We start from the raw sequence: 17007 nt of genomic DNA on the forward strand, positions 1-17007 counted from the left end.
ATATTTATTTTTGAGGTGAATGCATGAAAATAAAATAATAAATAAATAGCATTTAATTTTTTTGAATTTTTATTTGAATAGATGAGAAAAATAAAATAGTTTTACTTTTTTCTTTTAATCTTTTGATAAACAAATGAAATTTAAAAAATGTAGTGTTGAAAATGGATAAAAAGAAAAAAATGATATTATTTTAAATGAGGGTATTTAAGTCAATTTATTATTTAAAATAAGTTAAATAAACACTTTAACTTGTAAAACCGGCTAGAGACACTGTATTGAACATTTTTAGTAGATTCAAATACTTAATTGAATAAAAAAATAGTTTAGATACTAAAATAGAAAAATATAAAAAAATTAAAACATTAAATTTGTAATTTTTTTATTAAACAAAGATAGCCATATTAGCTTTTTACTATCAATTAGACAAAAATAATGACATGGAATAGTACTCCAACTAAAATTCAAAATGTTTACTGGTATAAATTGAAATTTAGAGCCGGTTATAAAAGCATCTTTGATATATTTTTTATATATGTCAAACTCTGTATTTTAAGAAATTATATTATAAAATAATATTTCACTCTCTATTATGCGCTATAAATTTTTATGTATTTAATTTAATTAATATTTATAATTATTATTTTTCTATTGATAAAAGTAAAAAAAGAATTAAAATTATTAATATTTATAAAAGTAAAAATAAGAAATAAAATAAAATATAAAAATTTATTAAATTTAAATAAGATATTATACTTTTTATGTGTAAATGTTTTTTAAAATACTCTTTACCTGTGTGAACGTTGTTTAAAATACACTTTTATCGTAGAAATTTTTTAAAGAGGATGACGGGGATGCTCTAATACATTGCTTAAAGTTGAGTCACCATGTGTACAATTTATTTTCTATTCCTATATTACCCTCGGGTAAGTAAATCCAATCGGACTTCTGGGCCCATTTTCCACTTGGCGCGTGAACGTCATTCATTCGCAACTTGGACTAACTCTCACACGGCAGTCAGTGCAAAATAAACAACTCAATCAACAAAACCAAATCTTGTATCTTAATTCAACTTTTTTAATAAATCTTATACAAAATATCCATTTTTATTTCTTCCTTACATTTTTAGAGTAAACATGCTTATCATTCTCTCAATTTTCCCTCACTTTCTCTAGACTTTTTATTTTTTCCTTTTCATATGGACGATTCCACCACCGACATTACCACCACCACCAATGCCGCCACCGCAGACGACAGCGTTAATGGCGGCAGCAATGCAAGCAACAGGAACACAACTGATAAAGTATTTCACTCGATCCGAGACCGTTTTATTTTCAAACGAAACCCTAACTGCACAAATATTGCTGCTACTATTAATAACAACCAAAACAGAACCAAATCCTCACTAGATCGACGGTCTAGATGGCATCATAATTACAACAGTAACAATAACACAAACAGAAGTAACCACCAGCACCGCAAGGGTTTTGTCTTCAGAGGCATTTATTTGTTTTACTTTGTGATTTTTTTTGCTGTGTTTGGATTTGCTATGGCTTCTATGATTTTGCAAAGTTCGATCGCGGGAATTGTGTTCAGTAAAGGTCGATGGAGTGAGGATCGTCGTAGGGGATCGATTAGAGATGATTTGAGATTAGGAAGTACATTGAAATTTGTTCCATTGAGAAGATCGTTGCGGCTTGTGAAAGGAGATGGACTTGATCGTGTTAGATTGCAAGGTCATAGAGTAGGGATTCGGCCTCCGAGGCTTGCTATTGTAAGTGTTTGATGATTTTCATTTTTGACATTGTTAATTTTGTGTTTCTTTGGTATTTTTGTGTGTTCAAAATAGAAATGAATGTTAAATCTGCACGCCTTTTTTATTTTTAGTTAAAATAGTGAAAAGTAAACAAGAAAAGGAAAAGAAAGATGAATACTGTTTTATGTAATACCTTTAGGTTATTAGGTTGTTTAGGAAGGAATTAGACATTTTCTGTATTAAGTTTCATCGCATTTTTATCAAGTCTAAAGTGGAGGATATATAGTGTAACTTAGGTACGTGATTGTATGGTCCTGAAGGATTGATAAATAAGGTTATCTGTAATTGGAACAGTTATGCTGGGATTCTACAAAATGGAAGAGAGGTTAAACTGTAGATAAAATATTTAAATGGTCTGCTCCCACTTCTGAAGATAATTAGATGATTTTGATTATTCTTTTTAAGAAGTTAAAGGAAATGAAGAGCTCAACAATTTGGTGGGATCATCTAATTTTTTCAAGTGGGAGCAAACCTGCAACTCATAGAAGAGAATTATAGGAAGGTTGTCGGCAGAAAAATTTATTTGGATATACACCTAGAATGGAAACTTAGGCTATAGACGGCTTTATTTTTTGTTTCCTTGCTATGGCTTCTCTTTATGCTGAATGTTGCATGCACATTAAGTGGTGTACATATTCTTTTATATAATTATCTACCAGGACTTTGAATAGTTGATGCATGATATTTTCTGAAGTTCCTTTATTAGATATCTGCCTTTTAAGGAATCAGGGACAGCTGAGGTGGAAAGGAATAGTTGTGGGATCCTACTTCTGAATGTTATGAACTTTGGAACTTACTGAAAAAGACATTGGCATAATGTAATTGGATTATGATACATAAGCAATGTCTATTATTCTTACTTTGTTGCTCAATGGTCTAGTGATGTTGCATGGGAAGGAGCATCTTGTTAACTTTGCTGTAAAAGAAATTTATTCTTTTAATCTAAGCAATTTGTTTGGTTTGTCAATTTCACTTGATATCTTTTAACGAGAATAATGAGACACTTATGCTCTATAGAAATTAATAAGACTGCTATTGTTAATTAAATTAAGTTTGGTTAATTTCATAACCCAAAGATGTCTATGAAAAGCATTGTGTTCATGTGTTTTGGTTTATGAAGCAGTGTGGACATGTTTTATTTCTTAAGGGAACTTTTTCTGATTGTTGGCAGATTTTAGGAAACATGAAGAAAGATCCACATTCGTTGATGCTTATTACTGTGGTGAAGAATCTACAGAAACTTGGTTATGTGCTTAAGGTGAATTGCTCCAGCAGTTCTGTACAATATCTCACCGACATTGATTCCAATACGTCATATCATCTCTTCAACTGCTAGATATAGCTTATTTACAAAAAGTAACTTGGCATATATATCAATGGAAGGAGGGAAGCTTATTTTATTTCAGTATTCTCAACTGCTATTTTGGAAAGCCTTATGTCTGTGATATGCCTTGACAGATTTATGCTGTAGAGAATGGGAAATCACAGCCAGTATGGGAGCAAATCAGTGGTCGAATATCAATTTTACGACCAGAGCAATATGGTGGTATTGATTGGTCAATGTATGTTTTTGTTTGATATATCATAGTATTTCATAAATTATTTTTTTTAGTTTTATGTTCTGCAATTATAATTATTTATAATTAGGAAGTTTTCATAAACTTACTTTCTGCTTCATAAGTTATTAGGTATTGTTAATTTATCCCTACTTCTTCTGCAGTTTTGAAGGTGTTATTGTCGACTCACTTGAAGCCAAAGAGGCCATTTCCAGGTGGGTATATTTGCTTCTCTATATGGCTCATTGAGCATTACGATGTTATTCAAGATTTCCTTTGTTCCATCAGTTGCCTGGCAGAAAATTGATCTGCTTGGATATGGTGTGAATTTTATGATATCTAATATGCTTTCTTGATATTATTCAAATTAATGATGTGCCTTTATGTCTTTGCTCTGCATATGCTATTGAAACATGATAAAGGCGATGTGGGATAAATATAAATTCTAATATGACCTCCCTCACGCTTAGCGTGATATGCAAACGGGCTGGGTCCAAACATATCATCACGGACAAAAGGTGGGCTCTGATACCATGACAAATGGGCTTAGGTAGAACTCATTTCCAAAAATTAGTTCAAAGGAAGAGGGTGCTCAATTTACATATATACACCATAACAACCCAGGAACTAGGGGATGTGGGATAAATGCAACTTCTAACAAGACAGAAGTAGCAAACATGGAATTTAATCTCTTGCTTGTATTAAATTTTCTAAAACATGGTATCATATGAGGTGCTGTGTAGAATTCCTACCGGAGAACTTTGATTGAGGTACTATGCATTGTTGCATTGCTTGTACGCTAGCATTAGAATCCATCATTAATTAGGGATATGCGGATCAAGGTAATTTTTAGTTCATGAAAACAAAGATAATAGTTGTTTTAAGAGTATTTTTGATTATCTGCAAATTATAATCATTAAAAAAATTATGTATATTAAGAAAATAAATTGGATTATTTATGTTGAAATTTTAATGGTAATTGTAAAATAGAGCTGATAATGAAGTGAATATCATGGTCTGCATCTGTCTGAGGGTTTATGTGTAAATCTGAAGATCCGTTGCTTTAGTTTGAGATGCTGTGATTAGTGAATTTTATATTTGTGCAGCCTTATGCAGGAGCCTTTTTGTTCAATACCAGTCATATGGATAATCCAAGAAGATACCCTTGCAAATCGTCTTCCGGTGTATGAGGAAATGGGCTGGGAAGATCTCGTGTCTCATTGGAGAAGAGCATTTAAGAGGGCTAATGTTGTTGTATTTCCAGATTTCACTATGCCGGTAATTGCCCCTTATCATTGTGATGTTGCACCTTAATTTTAGTGAGTTTGATGGATGTTCTTCTATGCCCTATATACATTTCTTGTATCAGATGCTATATAGCGTGCTTGATGCTGGAAACTTCTTTGTGATTCCTGGATCACCAATAGATGTGTGGGCTGCTGAAAGCTATAGTAAGACCCATGCCAGGCACCAGTTAAGGACGAGTAATGGATTCAATGAGGATGATATGGTGGTTCTAGTTGTTGGGAGTTCTTTCTTTTATGATGAGCTGTCATTGGACTATGCTGTGGCCATGCATACTCTAGGACCTCTACTAGTCAAATATGCAAGAAGAAAAGATACTGAAGGATTATTTAAATTCGTTTTCTTGTGTGGTAATTCTACTGACGGTGATGCGTTGCAGGTATTCAACTTTCCTGTGTTTATGTTTGCTCTTTGTTATAATAATGTTCAAGTTTCTTGCTTCCGTTCTGCATGCTTAAAAGTGCCTCTCAATATCAAATGAAGCAGCAAGATTTTATGAATGTCATCGGTTACTGCTAATGTCTCATTGACTAGGCAATGGTAGTAATAGTTATGGACTTATCTACAAATAAAAGACAAAGATTTATATTGTTGTTCACTTTCCTGTACGCTGTACTTATAGGTAATCTGTTCGGTTTCACCATCAATGACCTCCATTTGTAATCTTTCAACTCTCTTCTTCGCAAATCAAAATTTGAGGACACCCAAGATTCTCTCTCTTTTCTTTCTGGACAAGCTTGTCTTGCAGCATTTTATATACTGCAGTCAGCATGAGAAACAATAAAAACTTCAATTGTAGACCTTGGCATGTGTACTTTAGTGTAATCATGTTTAGCCTCAAAATGTATCTGCAGTCTGCTCTTGGGTGATAATCCTGTACTCTTACTATACTGTATCTAAAAAATTAAGTTTGTTCTTTTCTAATGACAAATATCCCAACCAGGAAAACCTCCTGATTCCCTATCTTTAGAAAGATCATGCTTGTACTTGCATTTTCTTAAGTTCTAGAATAAAAAGGAAGAATTGAAAATTTAAGAAGGGGCTCATTTGAAGAGAAATTGCAAGAAAAGATGCATTGAAGGAATAAAAATAATTTGGATGGATCTGAAAAGAACAAAAGTAATAATTAATAAAATTTAAATTTTACTTTAAAGAAAGAATTTCATTTCAATGTTAGGAATTGGACATTAATTGGACTTTCTTTGAATAGGATGTAGCTTCTCGTCTGGGGCTTCTTCATGGTTTTGTAAGGCATTTTAGCTTAAATGGCGACGTCAACGGTGTGCTATTAATGGCAGATATTGTTCTTTACGGTTCTTCCCAGGATGAACAAGGCTTTCCTCCTTTAATTATCCGAGCGATGACGTTTGGAATTCCTGTCATCGCTCCTGATATTCCTATTATGAAGAAATATGTAAGTTCCTTTATTCCTTTCTGGTCCTCACTTGTTTCTCCCTAAATTTTGATGAGCTTCTTTTCTCTTTCTCCTTTCTTTTTCATTTCCTTAATCCTTTCAAACATTGATATTCATTACTGAAATTACAGGTTATTGATGGAGTTCATGCGTTACTTTTTAAAAAATATAACCCTGACTCTTTGATGAGGGCTTTCTCTCTATTGATATCTGATGGAAAACTCTCCAGATTTGGTAAAACTGTTGCTTCCTCTGGAAGACTGCTTGCTAAGAACATGCTTGCATCAGAATGTACAATGGGTTATGCAAGATTATTGGAAAATGCAGTGAGTTTTCCTTCAGATGCCTTGTTACCAGGCCCAACATCTCCGCTTCAACAGAGTGTTTGGGAATGGAACTTGTTCTGGAATGAAATAGTACCAGAAACTGATGACTTGCTAGGCATGGATGGGAGGAATTCTTCTTCCAGAGGATCTAGCGTTGTATATTCACTTGAGGAAGAGTTGACTTATCATACAGATTCAACTAGCGTCTCTAAAAATGGAACTGAAGTTCTGGTTCCAGATCTCCCAACTGAATCTGATTGGGATATTTTAAGGGAAATAGATAGCTTAGAAGAATATGAGAGGCTAGAGACAGAGGAGGTATGCTATTTAACTGTTAATGCAATGCTTTCTACGGTCTTGTATGTGACTAAGTATTTCCTGTCACCCCAAACTTTGTTTTGGCTGAAATGTGGCATTATTTCCTGATCTGCAGCTTAAAGAAAGAACAGACAGAAGCCCTGGTGTCTGGGATGAAATATATCGTAATGCTCGAAAATCTGAGAAACTAAAGTTTGAGACAAATGAAAGAGATGAGGGAGAGCTTGAAAGGACAGGCCAGCCAGTTTGTATTTATGAGATATATAATGGACCTGGGGCTTGGCCATTTTTGCATCATGGTTCTCTGTATCGTGGGTTAAGTCTTGTAAGTTTCTTTAGCCACATACATGATTGTTAAAAATTTAGAGTATTTGTAAAAAAAAAAATTCAATTTTATTTACAAATTGTAAAACTTTAGTTTTAAATTTTATTAATTTTAATATTGAATTTTTTTATAAACATCTTCCTCAGACATTTGCACCTGCATGGATGCATTGATTAAGCATGTGTAAATGTCTGAGGAAGAGAGATGAGATAGTAGTCCTCTTTCTTTCTCATGGTCTAATTTTTTTCTCCATGGAGACTTCTTTTTTTGCTTTATAAATATACACCAAAGTCACCTAGAATGAAAAATGACCAGATGAAAGTTTCGGATGCGTGTTTGGCATGTATAAGGAACATATTAGAAGTGCATTTCCATTTTTTTTTTCAATTTTTTCTGAACATGTTTTGATTTGTATGACATGTCAAAGGTGTGTCTTAGAATGTGCACCTGTTTGACATTTTGATACTTTTCCTTAGAGGTGCTTTTTGTGCTTCATAGATGTTTGGGAGATATACATTATATTCTTGTTCTCTCATTGCCATGAAATTGCATAAATATGCAAAAAGATGTAGTTAATGCATTTGAAGAGTATTGCAATTAGATTGCCTTGTATTATTCGGATTGGCAAACAAAAGAAATTGATAAGAGCAAGCAAGAAAACTGATTAATTGAATAAAAGAATATTCTTTTTAAATAGTAATTTGACAATTTAATATTAAGTTATAATTATTATCTAAATTTTAGATTGCATCTACATTTCTATGCGCTACATGTGTATTTGTTGAAGTGCAGTTTTGGTGATTTCTTAATGTGTTTAACTAGGCTGCTTTTGAGCAGTTGAACATCGTTTCTTAGTCATGCTGCATCTGTTTATGCCAGTCTTCAAAATCACGGAGATCAAGATCAGATGATGTGGATGCAGTTGGTCGGCTTCCCATCTTAAATGACACTTACTATCGCGATATACTCTGTGAAATTGGAGGAATGTTTTCTGTTGCGAATGTGGTGGATAATATTCACCAGAGACCTTGGATTGGGTTTCAATCATGGCGTGCTGCTGGTAGGAAGGTATCTTTTATGCTGGTGGAATTTTTTTTCATTTTCTGAAATTGGCGGCATTTGTTTTTTGCTGAACTTAGTATGTGGTCATTAAACATATCGTTGGGTTTTGACGCAGTCAATGAGCTTCAGTTTTTATGAGCAAAATCGAACTTCGATTTTGTTCAATAAGATCTCTATTGCCTATTCTCTCTCTCTTGCTCCCTCCTTTTCCATGATTTAGCTAAATATTTTGTGTTGACCAAGTAAGAAAGTTCTGTAGCCTTCTTTAATGGTAGGGCTTGTTCAGAAATATTCTACTTGGTTGTCAACTTGTCATGTAAAATATGTCAATGGGATGTTTTTTAATAATCAAGTTATAATGTGATCTTATTGATACAAAATCAACAATCCTGTGATTTTACTAATATAAATTAATTTCATTAATCATTAGTGAATTTAACACTGTCAAAATAAATGGAACTTAATTCTAAATAGGTGGTGATAAGCTTTCTTAGGGGCAAGCAAACAAGATTGACACTCCCGGTTAAATAACTTAAGATGTAACAAAAATAATTGAAGCTTTTTAATGTCCACAAACTTCCCTTGGCATTTTGACAGCTACTTTTGCTTGAAGCAGGTTTCATTGTCGTTCGAGGCTGAAAAGGTTTTAGAAGAAAAGATACAAAGAGAAACTGAAGGAGATGTAATGTACTTTTGGGCATGCTTGGATGTGGATAGTGGAGTTACAGGAAGCAATAATGAACTCACTTTTTGGTCCATGTGTGACATCTTAAATGGAGGGCACTGCAGGTCAGTTGCATATTCTACAAAGATCCTCTGTCATTGTTGATGTCACAGTCATTTGTGTATATCTGGTGTGCAATCGCATCTCGTGCTTTAAATTTTTTAAAAGGCTGTTAAATTCTAGCTTATAGCTTAAGTGATATGAATATGATAATGATCCCTTCCATTCTAGCCTTGCAAATACCAAACCCTGTTTTAAACCAGATTCACAGAAGATTGTCTTGTATACACTATTTACGATGTTGCTGAAACCATACATGGAAATAGCTGCTCTGACATATTTCTGAAGACTTCAATTTGCAAAGAAGCCAAAATTATAGGGAGGGGTAGTTTGGATACAGGCAGGGTCATTAGATATGCCTCTTTAGAATATTAGCATTTGTTCTGAAGTTAAGATTCTATTACATGAAGATGAAATGTGGTCTAAATTAACTGCTTTTTGTTTCTGAGTGGTTACAGAACTGCTTTTGAAGCTGCTTTCCGACATATGTATGCCTTGCCATCCGATTTTGAAGTTCTTCCTCCTATGCCAGAAGATGGAGGTCACTGGTCTGCCTTACATTGCTGGGTGATGCCAACACCTTCCTTTCTAGAGTTTATTATGTTTGCTCGGTAGGTTACCAGGATGATTATGAGTGATGAAGTGGTTAGTAACTGTAACTGCAGTTAACTTCTATAATTGAATGCAGGATGTTTGTTGATTCTCTTGATGCCTTGCATACCAACTCTACACTAGACAATGTTTGTTTGCTGAGTTCCTCAGAGCTTGAGGTAAGGTGCTCGGATCCTGCAGTGACTATTTAGTTGTTCCAAGAGTATAATTATACGATCTTAACTGTTGTCATTTGATGTCAGCAGGAAAAACACTGTTATTGTCGAATTTTAGAAATCCTTATTAATGTTTGGGCTTACCACAGTGCAAGAAAAATGGTTTACATAGATCCACGAACTGGATCTTCAGAAGAGCAGCACCCAATTGAACAAAGAAAAGAAATTATATGGGCAAAGTACTTTAATCTTACATTGTTAAAGAGTATGGATGAAGATCTTGCAGAGGCGGCAGATGATGGCGACCATCCAAGAGAGAGATGGTTGTGGCCTTTAACTGGAGAAGTGCATTGGCAGGGGATTTATGAAAGAGAGAGGGAAGAAAGATATAGGCAAAAGATGGACAAAAAGAGGAAAACGAAAGAGAAACTGTATGAAAGGTTGAAATCTGGATACAAACAGAAACCACTTGGGAGGAGAAAAATCCTGCGAGTATTGAAGCAGAGATGAATATAATCTGAAATGCAACTGGAGCTGTACAATTTTGGAATGCTCGACGCGGCCTAACATAGCTGCTATACCTATTTTCACTCAATTGGGAAATGGAGACAAGATATTGCAGATGGAGAAGCATATATTTTTGTAATGGCTTCTATCAATTCTCATTTTTGCTGAATACTAGACACCTTTGGAATGGAAGGGAGAAGAAAAATAACCTTCCCAGAGATTGCAGCTTATGCTCACTGGAAATCAAGGTGTTCTGAACAGAAGAATTTAAATCTACATGGACCAATGATGGCGTCATTAATTCAAATTCTTTTTCACCCATTCGAAGTATTAGGAATCATGTATTCTTTCATTATAATTGTACATTCTTCCAACTATGTAGAGGCAATTTTTGTTCGGAATAAGAATAGCTTTCTGATTCTTTTCTTATTTTCATTGGGTGGGTTTGGAATGGCACATGGTGAAATAATAATTAAGTTGATTTAGAAGAATTATTTATATGTATAAAATAGAGTCTTCATTCTCAATTCTCTAAAGAAGCATTTGTCTTCCTGTGTTTTAACCTAGGATTAGGAATGGTTACCCTAAACAAGCCAGCCCTGAAAGATGTTGCTCCAGCAGTTTGTTTACATCTCTAAAATCCTGTTAAACTTATTTCTTCAGAGAAGCATATGTTTTATTGTTGAATCTCTCTCTCCTTTAGATTTGTTATTCTCTGTAGCAAAGAGATAAATAAAGTCTGGATTCATGAAAAATTAGTAATTTTGTCAAATATAATTGATTTTACAAACTAAATCTAATAACATTATATAAATTATAAGTATAACTGAACTTATTATAAATATAATATACAAATACTATAAAATAATTCTAAATTTCTGTAACATATTATTTATTTTTATTTTTATTTGATAAAATGTATTTTTCAGTTTTTAAAATTTTCATTCTTATTTATTGAATTTCTTTAGTTTCTATTTTATTTCATGAAACTCTATTTTCATTTTTATTAATAATTTAATAGTTCTTGTAAAAATATAAGAGCTTAATAAAATAAATAAAAATTTTATAAAATATTTATAGAAATTTTTAAATAAAATTAAAAATGAGAATGCAAAAATTTAATAAAATAAAACAAAATATAATAACTCAATAAAATAAAATTCAAATTTATAAAATTTAATAATATATTTTTTTTTTTTATTTTTTTTTTATGTCTGACTGATTGATTGGCTTTTAGACTCTTTTGTCTTACCAATATATTACTCGACCTAACAAATCCTTATGATGTGACATTAATTATTTATTTGGGTAGATTAGTAATTAGCCATTGAGGAAACATGGCTCCCACCACCGGCTGCCAACTTATGTTGTGATGCATGTAAAGACGCTGAAGCCCGTAGGATAACACGTTTTGCAAAGGCCAGTACGGCGTAAGGAGGGCGAGATAGTCAATTAACATTTTGTTTGTTGTGCAAGAGGATTTGTGTGCGATGTCGTTTTTGGTGGCTAGTTGCACGCAAGCAAGCGAAGAGCACAAATGTAAATGTGACGGATACAATTAATTTTGTCACTACTGCCCATAAGGTTTTCAGCTTTATTGCATTACAATAGCCGAGTCCTGAATAGGTCCTTTCTTTTTACCTTGGAGAAAATAAAAAATTTAAGGGGCCGAGTCCAAAGGGATATGAACCTTGGAGATACAGTTATAATTTTTCTTTAAATATATAAATGGGCTGGGTTTGAACAAGAGAATAGACATAATTATTCAGCCCGAAACTGGCCCGACCCAAACTTTCAACATATTAATTACTAAACCTCCCGCCCTCACCTGCAATTGGCAAATTTTACAGTTTACATTTCTACTGTTTGTCTGTTTTGTTAGGGTTTTAAATAATAATTTCCAAAACCCCTATATCAGAAACAAAAACCTAATCTTTCTCTGTCACTGTTTCTCTCCAAAAGCCTCAGGTAATATTTAACACCATCCCACTCTTAAAAAAGTCCCATTTTATTCTAGATGCTGTAATTCTGCTACCCATTTCCTTATGGATTGTCATTTTTGTATAAATGTAAGCTTTAGCTGTAACTCAACTCAACCGTGATTTAATTGTTTTGATTCTCACTTTTTTTATAATTCATATAGGTTCTTGTATGTGTTATGGCCTTTTTGGGTTTTACTGGATTTTGATTTTAGTGTTCTTTTATGTTTGTTGTGTTTTGGGCTGAATTACTTTGTTTCTTAATTTTATTAGAATTATCTGGTAGTGAGAATGTGTTGATGTTGTTGGGTTAATTACTAGTTAGCTGAACGAGTGTTGTTTCTATAGGGTGCTAATGTAGTGAAGATGGAAAAGTGGAATGTATTTGGGTTTCTAGAAAGCACACATTTATGCAAAATTGTGCTTGCTATAATTATCTACCATGGTGGAGATTGATTTTTGAAATAGAGAAGATTCATTTTTTGATTTGAAATTAATTTCTCTTTTGCGTGAATAGGGAAAATTCTCTCCCATTATGTAAAATTCTCCTATATATTTAATTTTGTATTATTTTGATTCTCTCATTTCTCCTGCTTAGTTTGTGTTTTCTTAATGTTGTGCTTCTTCCCTACTTTCCAAATAATTTTGGGTATCATGAAGCATTTCATTGTCAAGTTCTGTGATCTTTGCATAAAGTTCTACACATAGAAGCCATACATGTGATCTATCAGTGAAATGGAGTTTCACTCATAAAATTATTGCAAGTTGTCTCTGTTTGGGATGCTAATAGCTATGAACTATAGCATAGTTTCTGGCTTTAGCAACCTATATGTTATGTCTATGTTTACAATGCCTTAATTTATGTCCGTTGACATGCAGGTCTGCATGCTAAAAAGCAGTGGACGTTCAAGCATCATGCGTGCTATAAAGGGTGGCTGGGCTGGCCAAACATTTGCCCTGGCTAAGCGCAATGAATCTGGAGGAAGGAAATCACGCATTCGAATTTCAAAGGAAGAGAGGAAGGAAATGGTTGAATCCTTTATAAAGAAGTAAATTGCTAAATTTTCATCCTTCAGTGAAATATTCTGTTACATTAATTTGTTATGGTCCAAGGATACTCCCTAATTTTAATTGCATATGATCTCACCCTTTATCTTATAAAAAGTTTGAATTCAAACTCCTTTTGTACGCCTCTCATACTGGAAGTTGCATGACATTCAGACATATCAACTTAAATTAAATTCTAACCACTGAGCAGATGAATTTGTTGAATTTTTTAGGGAAGTTTATTTTGCTACATAGGGAAAACATTTTTCTTGATTGGCAAAGAGAAAATATTTTTAGGGTAACAGGCGAGGGATGGTCACTACTGGTGTACAGGATGTAACTTTGAAAAGTCCATGACATCTTTTATGTAATAGGAATTAGGTAGGTTTTGTAACTATAGCATTAATAATTTATTCAACACAAATTACAGCCAGAAACTTAAAATGTCATTATAAGGATATGTCTGTTGGTTAGGTTGATCCTTATGTTGATAATTTCTCCCTACCATCCCTTGCCCTGTTATTATAGTAGGCATATATAGCTCTGATATATCATTCATTGAGCAAGCTTGCTTGCAGGCACCAGAGTTTAAACAATGGGAATTTTCCCTCTCTAAATCTCACACACAAGGAAGTTGGAGGATCCTTCTACACAATAAGGGAGATTGTCAGAGAAATTATCCAAGAAAATAAAGTGCTGGGTCCTGCTAAGTCCTTGCCAGAGGAGCAGAATTCTGATAAGTTATTCATACAGTACCCATTGGGTACAATATCCTCAGAACCTGAAGCTTCTCCTTTCATGTCACCAAATGGAAGTGCTTTTTTATCTGATCGGCATGAGGATACAAGTGAAGAAGAACCTTATTTAATTTCCAAGGGGCTTCTTCATCAGGGGTTTGACAATGGCAAAATCATTAATGTGAATGTTGTACCTGCGAAAAAAGAATCAGATGAAACAAAAGTTGCAATGGATCAAGTAAGTGAACTACCAGATATAAAGAAACATATGGAAGAAGCAGTTGCATCTATAAGTGAACTACCAGATATAAAGAAACAAACAGAAGAAGCAGTTGCATCTAGGAGTAAAGTAACTCAAATGGCAGATGTGATTGTAGAGACATTTCCATTACAACCTCTTACTCAGCCAACTTACAACTTGGATGAAAGATCCAGTGAAGTAAGGGGTTTAAATGGAATTTTAGCAGAAAAAGATGTCGAAAAGGCGCCCTTGGGGCCAGTATATAACACTTCTTTGTCGGATGGAATGAATTTGTCAGATAATTCTTCTGTGGTGGATGATAGAGTAGAAAACCTAGCAGGTTCATTGCTGGAAGGGGAGTCCAAATCGGTGCATGAGAAAGCAGTGAAAAACATAGCAGATCTTCAATTAGGGAACTCAAATTCTTTTGCTGCAAAAGATATCATTTCACACGATACTCTAGATGATAAAGATGTTGAAGTGAAGTCATCTTATGATGATATAAAAGATGCCGAGAAAAAGGTGAGTTTTTTTATTTAAGTATTGTCTTTAGCGGACTTTATGGCACAATCTTAATCTCTTAAACATCTTTTAGTTTTTTCTTAAATTAGTATTAGCAACAAAAGCTTTAGTGTGTCATGCATAAAAAAGTTCAGAATATGCATCCCTATCATAAGAAAATAATAGTGGCTAGAATGCGTTAACTTAGTTACTTAAAACATATTGCCTTACAAGCTTACTTGAAGCTCCATTGGGATGATTTACCTTGATAGTCCATGAAATTTGGGGTTCTAAATTAGGTATTAATTTTAGATGTATAAATGAAAAGTAAATCTAAAATTTTGTGAGTTAACCAATATTATTCTCAAAATAAATTAATAAATCACATGCTACTTTTGATGTATGCAATCAATGTAGTGGCATTTTGTGATGCCAACAGGGCGATCAAATTATTGGTTTATGATGAAACCATGAAAGTTTAATACAAACATGATGTGGCGGAGGATTATGGTTTTCAATTGCTACAGATTGCTTTGGTTCAATAAGCAGTAACATATTAGCTCCAATCAGGCTCAGTCTGCTGATCCTGTGGTGAGGGGCATGGCTTATAATTGGAAGTGTTGCCAAACATTTTAAATGAATTACTTTTTCTTCTCTCCCTCTTCTTTTTTCCTTGGAATAATTATGATAAAAAGTCCTGTAATTTTGAGGCCGTCTCAATTGTAGTCTTAACATTTAACCATTACTATTTTGAGGCCTGAATAATTTGTTATTTTCTAACTTCTGTCATTATATGTTTTGTTTGAAAAATTGACTTGGGATTTTAGTTACCTACACAATGAGCTTTAATTGGAAATAAAATTTGAATCAGACAGTTTATTACAGTGTCAATACAGTGTCAAATAATTTTATTTTTTTCTATATGCAAGGCTGATTGGCTGAACCTTCTAGCAGTAATTCAAGTGATTCTTTTAAATAAAATCTGAATTTGTTATACTTGGTTAATACTTTTTTAAACATTTCATTTGCCGTATCTCATGAGAAATTACTGGAAAAGGGGGATAAAATATCGAGCTGTGTGAATGTTATCACTTTATGGGTCCCCATTTTAATGGCTCTAATAACATACTTGATATGCCACTAAAGATTCCGTATTCTTGTAATTGGTGTCGGTCCGAAGTTATGTCTTCTCCTGTTGATTTTCTTTAATCATGCTCTTGAAATGAGGCAAGATGTACGATGTGATGTATTTTAAGTAAAAATCTATCTTCCATGACTTTTGTGGTTGATCTGCCTAGGTTGAAGGTTGAAATTAACTGTATTTGTTTACTTGTGTGTAATTAGTGTCAATGGGTACTTGAAATTTAAAGATGCCATTGATATTTGCATATGAAAATGTGGGGATGAAATAGTTCAGGTTTCGAGCAACTGCTGAATTACCGTTCATGTGCGCCTTTTTAGGTTGTAAATGCAGCAAATGGCACCCAAACAAAAACTCCGAATGGCACACACGCCAATACCGAAAGCAGCAAACCAATATATGAACAAAAAGTTATTCAAAATAAAGCTGATGTTCAACAAAGTGGCAGCTCTCAGAAAGACAGCACTCCAACTTTAGAGAGAATTAAGATGTACGGACATTCTATAAACACCTTCAACTGAGTGACTATGATCTTAAATTTTCTTTTACTTCATTGACTGGTTTGTCTCTTTCATGTTTAAGGCCCACTGATTAATCTTCTGCTTGGTTTATGGGCAGTGAATCATGGGGAGGTGCATCAAGGAAACCTACAAAATCAGAAACTAACCCAGTGGTGGCTGCTTTTAAATCTTTTGTAGCTTCCTTTGTAAAATTTTGGTCTGGATGAAATTTTGGTGTAGTAGTTTTGCCTACAGGCTTTGCAGAGTGGATGGATTCATGTATAAACTTGCTAGGATGTTGATATCAGGAGGCTGTTTCTCACATTTATAATGTCACAGGAATATTTCTCTCGGATGCTGTAATGAGCTTGCAAGTGCGCACATCCTTTCCAAATCGGTATGCATTATAGTTTTTTCTTTCATCCATTTCACAATAATATATTTGAAGTCATTTAAATTAGTAATATACCGTTCCAAATTTATGTTAATCTTTTCAAACACCTGATATTAAGTTTGAGGGAGTGAGATTTTAGCACCAATTTTATGCAAAAGTCTGTAGAGTTGTACAATAGATGAGGTTACCCACACAAATCAAGCACTTCCAATCATTTAGAGTTTTGGTTATGAGTTTTAGTCCTAACATACTCATGAACTGTAAGCTGACTGCAACAACAATTATCCCAC

General features: G+C 33.6%; 2 protein-coding genes across 4 annotated transcripts; both read left to right on the forward strand.

Moving 5' to 3' along the window:
• Nucleotides 1-1025: 1025 nt before the first annotated feature.
• LOC8281295 lies at nucleotides 1026-10606 on the forward strand. Of its 2 annotated transcripts, none has more exons than XM_048375771.1 (14): nucleotides 1026-1771; nucleotides 2985-3071; nucleotides 3272-3375; nucleotides 3534-3584; nucleotides 4476-4647; nucleotides 4739-5053; nucleotides 5885-6088; nucleotides 6220-6732; nucleotides 6848-7057; nucleotides 7937-8125; nucleotides 8736-8908; nucleotides 9362-9514; nucleotides 9592-9673; nucleotides 9758-10606. In XM_048375771.1, exons 1-14 carry the CDS (start codon nucleotides 1196-1198, stop codon nucleotides 10178-10180), a joined length of 3252 nt encoding a protein of 1083 aa, XP_048231728.1. In that variant the 5' UTR covers nucleotides 1026-1195; the 3' UTR covers nucleotides 10181-10606. The 2 variants fall into 2 exon arrangements, with proteins under 2 accessions (XP_048231728.1, XP_048231729.1); XM_048375772.1 differs by having other exon boundaries at nucleotides 1028-1771; nucleotides 9761-10606.
• Nucleotides 10607-11995: 1389 nt separating this feature from the next.
• Nucleotides 11996-16678, forward strand: LOC8281296. Of its 2 annotated transcripts, none has more exons than XM_015727658.3 (5): nucleotides 11996-12145; nucleotides 13036-13205; nucleotides 13782-14703; nucleotides 16144-16313; nucleotides 16442-16678. In XM_015727658.3, the coding sequence occupies exons 2-5, from the start codon at nucleotides 13042-13044 to the stop codon at nucleotides 16548-16550; spliced, it is 1365 nt and encodes a 454-aa protein (XP_015583144.1). In that variant the 5' UTR covers nucleotides 11996-12145; nucleotides 13036-13041; the 3' UTR covers nucleotides 16551-16678. The 2 variants fall into 2 exon arrangements, with proteins under 2 accessions (XP_015583144.1, XP_002532917.2); XM_002532871.4 differs by having other exon boundaries at nucleotides 12058-12246.
• The last annotated feature ends 329 nt before the right edge of the window (nucleotides 16679-17007 follow it).

This window comes from Ricinus communis, chromosome 6 (assembly GCF_019578655.1).
Source record: "Ricinus communis isolate WT05 ecotype wild-type chromosome 6, ASM1957865v1, whole genome shotgun sequence".
In the NCBI taxonomy this organism is placed as follows: Eukaryota; Viridiplantae; Streptophyta; class Magnoliopsida; order Malpighiales; family Euphorbiaceae; genus Ricinus; species Ricinus communis.